At 39.1% G+C, this 8,988-nt stretch overlaps 1 protein-coding gene across 1 annotated transcript; it reads left to right on the top strand.

Moving 5' to 3' along the window:
• The first annotated feature begins 1,331 nt into the window (after positions 1-1,331).
• On the top strand, positions 1,332-6,131 carry LOC115674187 (ACT domain-containing protein ACR10). The gene is made up of 6 exons (XM_030596529.2): positions 1,332-1,834; positions 2,342-2,560; positions 3,518-3,623; positions 4,104-4,440; positions 4,956-5,240; positions 5,580-6,131. The coding sequence occupies exons 1-6, from the start codon at positions 1,681-1,683 to the stop codon at positions 5,715-5,717; spliced, it is 1,239 nt and encodes a 412-aa protein (XP_030452389.1). The 5' UTR covers positions 1,332-1,680; the 3' UTR covers positions 5,718-6,131.
• The last annotated feature ends 2,857 nt before the right edge of the window (positions 6,132-8,988 follow it).

The following is an 8,988-nucleotide window of genomic DNA, read 5'->3' on the forward strand; positions in this document are numbered from 1 at the left end:
TAGCTTGCTAATCTTGAAATCAATAAGAGTTTGAATACTAATTTCTTTTCATTGTCTCTTACAAAGTTACTTTCTATTTTATTAGGTAATAAAATACGGATAGTAAATTTACAATGTTAAATTTTTTGTATTTGATTTTAACTGCTTTTTCATTAAAAAAAGGTTAACACCATAAAAAATCCAAAACCAGTATACTTTTGATAAATTTACCCAAAACTAATTTTTTGATCACAAAAAATTCTAAACTGGTAAACCGGTAACAAATTTACCCTCCATATATTTTCGTTAAATTTTACCGTCAATTTGCCGAGTTAGATGACACGTGAAAGTTGACGGGTGTACCGGTCTAGGGTTTTACCCTTCGTTTATCACAAGTGTACCCGATTTAGGATTTTTTGTGGTATTAATCAAATCTAATGGAAACTAAAGCAGGGTAAATTGTCACATATGTATCAGTTTGGAATTTTTGGTGATCAAAAAATTAGTTTGGAGTAAATTTATTACATGTGTACCAGTTTGTGATTTTTAGTGGTACTAAGAAAAAAAAAACAAAATCTTCAGCAATTTTAGACCACTAGCTACCATAGTACTAGTAGTGCTCCCATGCTAGGGGTGAGCAAGATGGACCGCCCAAATCGGGACTGGACTGACCGGTTTGGTCCGGTTATCGGGAATATCAGTTCGGTTCCTGAATTCTAAAAGTGGAACCGGTTTTCGGGCGGTCCGATTCTCGGTTCTAGGGTGGGAACGGGTGGAAATCGGACCGGACCGATAAATATATATTTTTCTAGTTTTTTCATATATATATATGAAAAATATTTAATATTGATCCCATTGAAATCGATTGTTCAATTTTTTCATATATTATATATTTTTTCAATTTTTTTCATGGCCTTATAGGATCAAATCAGAACTACAAAAGGAAAGAATGGAATAATCGGTTCCCGGTTCACAAATAATATTTAATATTGGTCCCATTGGAACCAGACCGGATCGAACCGATGGTTCGGTCCGATTTTCGGTCCTAGAAACTGAAAACCGGTCATCCCAGTCCGATTCCCAGTTCTTGAGTTAGATCGGATCGGATCGAAAACCGCTTACCTTTACCCCATGCTATGCTAACTCCGTGTCCACGATATTAACATCTCACTATCTCGCGGCGATATTCTCACGCGAAACAGTTCTCGAGATATCAAACCAGAAGAGCAGTAAATTCAAAGAGAGCAGAGCAAAAAAAAAATAAAAAATAAAAAAATAAAAAGAAAGATAGAAAGAAAGAAAGAAATTGGAAAATAAGGAATTAAAAAAAGAAAAAGGAAAGAAGGAGGACAAGGATACAGCACCAACAGGCAAGGCAACAAAACCCAGCAAGAACTCAGTGCCGACTCCCATTCAACAACCCAAGAGAAGAGCAAGGCAGGCATCCTTAGATTCTGCTGTCTCTTGCCACTTCTTGTTCTTGTTCCTGTCTCTCTTCTTGCTGTTCTTGTTCTTGTTCTTCTCTGTGACATCACAGGGCATGAGATAAGACCTTCTCAAGACCTCAGCAGTCTCTTTTGACTTGCATCAAAGGGTAGGGGAAGACCAGAAAGGAAAGAAGAAAGAAGAGCCTACTTTCTACTCTGCATATTCCACTCCAAGGAGGAAGGGTGGAGAGGAGGAGGAGGGGGTAAGGATAGCATGGGGATTCCGTGCGACGACGTGGTGATCATAAGGCAGTCCGAGCGAGAAGAGGAGCCCAGCATGATCACCATTAACTGCCCCGACAAAACTGGGTTGGGCTGCGATTTGTGTCGCATCATTCTTTTCTTCGGCCTGAGCATCGTCCGAGGAGGTAACTTCGAACTTCAATCTGGGTCGGTTTCCGTTTGGAGCTCTGTCGTTTTGTTTTTTCTTGCTCTTCTTGTTCTTGGGTCGATTGATGAAGTTTTACTGAAGAGCGAAGTGGATAAAAGTGCGCAGAAACTTTATATGTTTTTATTGGAGCGCAAGCGAGAGGTGGAGGTTACAATATCATCTTTTTCCGTGTCATAGCAGACAAGTGGATGAGTTTTAGTTGAGACATATGTTTACGATCTGTTTTGAGGCAGATGTTAAGGTTGTGTCTTGCAGAAGTAAACAATATTTATGTGGAGTTTTTTCCCCCAATGAATCTTTTTGAAATGACCTTGTGATTGTTTGAATTGAGAATATGGTTTTTGATTCCTGACTCTGGGTCATTGTGTTCCATTCAATGGGAAATTGTTGCCGGATTTGGTTGCATCGTGTTAAGTTATCCTTATATTTTTTGGTCATGATTGTTCGAAATGCTGATGTCTGATTATTTGATGTTGCGATGAAGATGTGTCGACGGATGGAAAATGGTGCTATATACTGTTTTGGGTCATCGGCAAACCGAACACGAGGTGGAGTTTATTGAAAAAGAGACTAGTTGGGGCATGTCCCTCTTGTTCTTCAGCTTCCAGCATTTGGTTTTACCATTCTGAGCTGCAGCCATCGAAGCCTCCTGACGTCTTTCTTTTGAAGTTAGGTTGTTGTGATCGGAGAGGACTTCTGTATGGTAATTTTCATCACCACATAAACCTGGTTTCTTCATTACTTTTGGCATCAAATCAAATTGTCTCTTTCGATGTAGATTTGAGGAGTATAACGTAATATTTGTGGATTAGATAGTTTGGGACTTAGATGTTCATACTTCCTCTCTTTTATGAAATTGAATGATTATATTTTTCTTTACTTGGTGCCATTCTAGTGTTTGTCTGTTTAGTACAGGTTCTTAAAAATAACAGGGATAGATGATAATATCATGATACCTTTGACTTACTGCTACTCTGCTTTATTGCTATGGCCTTTTGACTTGCATCTTCCAAACATTTCTTCTATCATGATCACTGCACAAGAATCCTCTTCATGGCCTTCCTCGTTGTGTCAGTAACAATATTAGACTAAAATCGGGTGACCTCAGACACAGCGTGAAACAAACTTTCGGCTTGGAGTGACAATATTGTCAATCACTTTGAATAAATTGGGTGACCTCAGGCACCGTGCTACACAAACTTTGGGCTTGGAAAGGGACTTTCAGTTATGTGTTGAAAGAAACAAATCATTAGATGACTCTTCTTCTTGTTTTTTGGCTCATTTGTAGAGAGAGGAACAAAGGGCATTTCAAGGAGTTGAATCCTCTTGGGATTCTTTTAGGGGTAATTGGTTGTTCACTCTTCACTTTTGGTATAACAGGAAAGTTCAATTTCATACATCTAGTTTGTCGGTAAGGTAAAGTCTTTTGTGCATGATTTTGTAAATGCGTGGCTTCTACTTGAAATTGTTTTATGCAGGGCGGTACCCCTTTAATACCTTCTTAATGAAATCATATGTAGAAAAGAATCGTCAATCACTCCTTCTGCCCAATTTTTTTTAGTTGCGGGGGGGGGGTGGGGGGTTGGAATCCTCATCTTATAAAATATAGGAAAATATATCTTTTACATTGAATTTGAGGTTGTTCCTTATTTTTTGGCAGATGTGACGTGGGTGCTTTGTGAGCTTGAGCTTATAATCAAGAGAGTTAAGGTGTCCACGAAACCTGATGGAACAGTGATGGACCTCTTTTTCATCACTGACACCAGGTATGATATTTCCGTCTGCTTAAGTTCAACCTACAAATCCATTTTTAGGCATATTTTTGTTGTGCTGTTATGTCAATGCTGCATAGATTCAGCCTTGTCCATAATCTGCTCTATAATTTCTCAGCTCGATCTTCTCAAAGCAAGATTGATACGTGTTCCATGAAAGATTGCGCATAATACAATGAATCCTGAAATTACCATCAGACAAGAACAGCTTTAAATCCTTGGCTTGGCAGTTTCTCTACCGCCTTCACTTCTATACTAATAGGGTGGACAGACCATCGGCTAGTTAAGGAAGAAGACAAATTTATCTTCTTTAAGATAGTTGGTACTGGAGCTTTAGGAAGATAGCAGTTGGTTTGCATAAATAACCTTGAGGGGGAATAAGCAAACCCTTCTTAGACTTGACAATGTTATTTCTCATATTGACATTGCTATTCTCTTTTCTCCTGCCTAAATTGTTAAGTTTTCTCATGCCAGGGAACTTTTGCACACAAAGAAGAGGCAGGATGACGTAAGCGATCATTTGAAAACAGTGATAGGGGAGGCCATGATCAGTTGCGACATAGAAATGGTTGTTCCTGAAATAACAGAGTGTTCGCAGGCCGCTTCGTTTCTTCCTTCTGCAATCACGGAAGACTTTTTCCAGAAGGAAATGCCTACTAATCAGCCAAACGGGTTGTCGACCTCCAAGAGTGTTTCCGTCAAGATGGACAACATGCTAAGCCCTGCTCACACGCTTGTCCAAATAAGTTGCCAAGATCACAAAGGACTTCTCTATGACATAATGAGAACCCTGAAGGACTACAATATTCAGGTAGGAAGTTTTCAAACCATTTGATTACTTTCAAGAATGTCAGAATTCCAATCACCATGGGTATGCATTTAGCGCTCTGTCTCATCTGGTTCTTGTTTCTTCACTTTGGTGGGTTTTTTCTGAGGAAGTATCTTTTTATATGATCTGATGATCCACCCACTTATCCAGGTTCAACGTTAAATGTACTTTCAGGTTGAAGTTCTCTGGGTGGTCATCTTTATATATGCCTGTGTAGCGTCAAATATCTTTGACGACAGAATGAGGGAAAAATGAACTACAGAAGACAAAAATGCAAAAAAATAAAAAAAAAGAATGACAATAGTGTTGAGTTTATAAAGTGCCTGTTTAACCAGATGGTTTTAGAATTTCTTTCTTTGGTAGAGGTTCACATTCTTATGCATGCCTTGAAACTGGGAATTTTGACCTATCTTATCATAGCATAAATAATTTTATAGAATACAGTTTCATCTAATTTGTCCTTATTTACGAATATTGCTAAATGGTGATGTTATTAGATTTCTTATGGACGCTTCTTCATAAAGCAAAGAAGGAACTGCGAAATTGATCTCTTCATAATGCAAGCGGATGGGAAGAAGATAGTTGCCCCAAGCAAGCAGCAAGCGTTGTCCTCCCGTCTGGAGATGGAACTCCTTCAGCCTCTCAGAGTAGCCATTGTAAGTCGTGATCCTGACACGGAGTTGCTGGTTGCGAATCCCGTGGAGTTTTCTGGAAAAGGCCGGCCCCTCGTCTTTCATGACATAACCCTCACTCTCAAGACGCTCAGCGTCGGCATATTTTCGGTACATTCCCTGCTTGCTTAAGCTACATCTTTAATCATAGTTTGTGCCTGTTGTCTGAATTGGGTTCTCAGTACTGGAATATCGGCTGAATTTTCAAACTCTCTTTCTGGCCTGCTCTGTCCATGCACAAATTGGTGACACTACGACTAAGTTGATGTGTGCTGCTTTTTGATGGTGATGCCTATGCTTCTTATGTTGTGTCCAAAACTTTGTTTCTTGTTGCTTCTGTAATGTTAATCTGATCATCATTTTCGTGCAAAGCCTGACTTCTGTCTATCATTTGATGGGAGTTCATGAACTTGCACATCAATTTTGTTCTCTAACTTCTCTTTTTCCCAGGCTGAGATTGGGAGACACATGATTGGAGATCGGGAATGGGAAGTCTACAGAGTTCGTCTCGATGAAGGCGAAGGCTTGTCTATTGCGAGGGAGAAAATCGAGGAGGAAGTGTGGAAGATGTTGATGGGCTGGGACTGAAAACCGATATCTAATTCCATTGATCGCACATGCTTTGCCGATGTGAATTAGGCGAGAACTTAGCTACCATCCACTTCACTCACAGCTTCCTGAAGACTAACTTTGCTTCTGCGGATGGAGATGTTTATAGCAAATGGGATGGGACATGAAATCAAGCTCTCAGCTCTTAGCATACACGCCGCAGAAGCACAGCGAGGCGCTAGTAGTCATGTTGTAGAAATGCTTATGCTTCGCGAGTGACAGGCTGTTATGGCTTATTCTTGGAATGCAGATTTTTTTTGCAGTCCTATTTCAGAGTTGTAAATAGCATCTAGTCGTGTATAGAGTTCAGCTTGTTTATCTTGTGAATTCATGTGTAACCTTAACCGAGGTTTGTTATTGCAGAAAGAATAAAGTCTACAAGGTTTAGCTTCATGGTGCTCTCTCCATAAGCCCTAATAAACGTGCAGATTAATCATAGTGATATCTCAGTTTCATTATCAAGTACAACGCATCACTGTTGAGTGTTCTTATGCTTGCTCGAAGTCTAGTATTCCGGCGAACACTGCTAACAAGATATGATAAATGAGGAAAAAGGTTGGAAATCAGTATTGATGATGTTTTACAAGGCCGTTGGTCCTCTATTCTTGTCTGGAAGTCCATGGAGAAAAGCTTGGCCAAGATGGTCTTACAAACAGGGGTTAAAGAGAAGCTGATGGGAGAGTAAACCAGTCCCCTCATCTAATCTCAAGATTCTAATTTTTTGCATCCTTTATTTTTTTTAATGATTTCTTAGGCTTCGGGACTAAAATGTGTTCTCCTGAGCATATGTTAAAAAGTAGAAAAATGCAGAGTGTGGAAGATTAGGAAGTTGGAGACTATCTACATTTTTACCACAAAATTTGCAAAGAGAACCAGTAAAGACCAATGAAAGATTCTGGCAAAAAAGAAGAAAAATAAAAAAAGAAGCAATTTCCCGATTACATTAGTAAAAGGGTCATGCGGCTTAATTAGTCGAAAAAATTTTAGTTTTTTTTTTCATTTCATTTTTATTTTGATTGAGAGTTACCAGGTGATTAATTGTCTTTTATTTTATTTTTAATATTAGAGGTGGTGAGTAATTTTTTAAGGTACTTTTATTTTAATATCCAATCCCCATGCACCACTCTTGCTATTTTTTTTCGTTGTCAATTTCAAAACTAAGATCTAAAGTTTGGTTCTAATAAGACTTTTTTTGCACCCGAACGATCAAACTCTTGAACATAAGTTGTTTTTCAAATGAATTTAAAAAATGATTATTGCATGGCACTCCCAAATCTTATTGAGATAAAGTATGTGTTGTAGATTCACATCTTAAAATTGATTTTATTTAACTATATACGACAACAATGTACATGTGATATATGATTATGACACATAAGATCTCAGCTGGCGACTTCCAAAGTTTTTTTCGAAGACCATATTAACTTGCATGTGTATTACGTTATAGAATAAAACGAGCCAATTACATCTTAAAAATTTGGTCAAGCAAATTGCTTATGATATGGAATCGCGTATTGAACTGCACTTTAAAAAAATTTGGACATAGATTCGCAGGTCTAGATTGATAAGCTTTTCATGGTGCGATTGAGTCTATTCGCTTCATTAATCAGGATACTTCTCCAATTTTTGACATGACACCGCAAAAAGTTCATCGTATGTGTATTTCCGATGCGATTTAACAGGAAACCTAATTGATCGACCTTCTGTAAATCACGTAATGATGTAAGAGAACAAAATAGGAGCTCGTGACTCTTGAGACTTGAAGACAAGAAAAGTACCGAAAGTGTCATAAATCTGTTATAGTTGTATCAATTCAATGCTATTTTTTCAATTAAACCAATTTAATCATAAACCTTTTCACATTGGTATCAATTGAATCCATTTGGCCAATTTATGCTGGAAACTGCTGACGTGGATGTCACTCGTTCTACGTGGCACGTCTGGTGTGAAGTGGACATTTAAAATAATTGTTTTGAATTTTTTTCTTACTTTTTCGTCCAAGGCCATAGGTCATGGTCTGCAAGGGCTGGCCTTGCTTGAGTGATGGTTGTCCTCGCCACCACAAGCAAAGGTCTCCCTCTTCGCAGTGAGGGCTAGTGCTGATGAGGTCGACCCCCGCCTAGGCGACGTCACCGCTAACTTTGTCACGTTGGATGCCAAACGTCCACGTTAGCAATTTTTGTCCTAAATTGGCCAAATGACCTCAATTGGTATCAATGTGAAAAAATTTAAGATTAAATTGGTCCAATTAGTATCAATAAGTTTAGGATTTTTTTGGTATTTTTCCCACTTGAAGATTTTCTTAACTTGCAATCTATCTAAGACAGTGCAATGCAAGTGTCACGGTCCTGAGGTTTCCCATTAACAAAGGACCGTGTTCGATCTAAGAAGACTGACCAAATCGCCTAGGGTTTCTAGAGTCCTCTAGAATATTCTCAAGGATGGGCGATATGGTAAATGTACTGAGTTCTAGAGCATTCTCGACATAAATGCCAGTAGTTGGTAGATGGAGAAATGCAATCTATTCTGTTAGATCGAAAAGTAATTAACGGTTGTAATGAGATGGACTCTTGTATAAATAGGGTGCTCTCCTCCTTGTTTGTATCTATCCAAACACTTGCGCAATAGAAAGCATTCTTTCCCAGAGTTTCTCTCTCTAAACACTTTCTCTCTCTTTGATCCGGGTGAGTGAGCAATCAATCATAGGGAAAAAGGCTTAACTTAGGACCTTCACCGATCTAAGGAAACCTAAGTTGCCGCACAGGTCTGATTCCAAACAATTGACTTGTGACAAGTGGTATAAGAGCAAGTAGAGGAGAACTGTTTAAGGAGATCGAGGAGCACATCAATTGATCGAGAGAATGTTGAGCCAAGAAGCTGTCCCAACTGTCGTGGATGGTGCCAAAAGGAGGTTGCCCAAGAGAATGAGACTCGCGGAAGACCCAAGAAGAGGGAAAACTCATTGGACGTCATATCCGCCCTTGATGAGAAGCTTACTAGAATGAGGGCCTCCATGATAGAGCTCGTCAACAAACTTGATGAGGTGAAAGGGTGAATCACTGAAGTAGAAGAGATGTTTCGCCTCAAGTTCACGAATGTCATAAATCGAACCACGGCCCCCTTACAACTAAAGGATGAGGCTCTTGAAGCATTGATCGAGACCCTGAAGATGGAAGTCTTGAAGCTTAAAGAGGACAACCCCCACAAAGCTGAGATCAAAGCCTTGAAGGAGGAGGTCCAACAACTCAAG

The sequence above is a fragment of the Syzygium oleosum genome, unplaced genomic scaffold (assembly GCF_021117445.2).
Source record: "Syzygium oleosum isolate NSW1041296 unplaced genomic scaffold, Sole_v2.1 Sole_v2.12, whole genome shotgun sequence".
Taxonomy (NCBI): Eukaryota; Viridiplantae; Streptophyta; class Magnoliopsida; order Myrtales; family Myrtaceae; genus Syzygium; species Syzygium oleosum.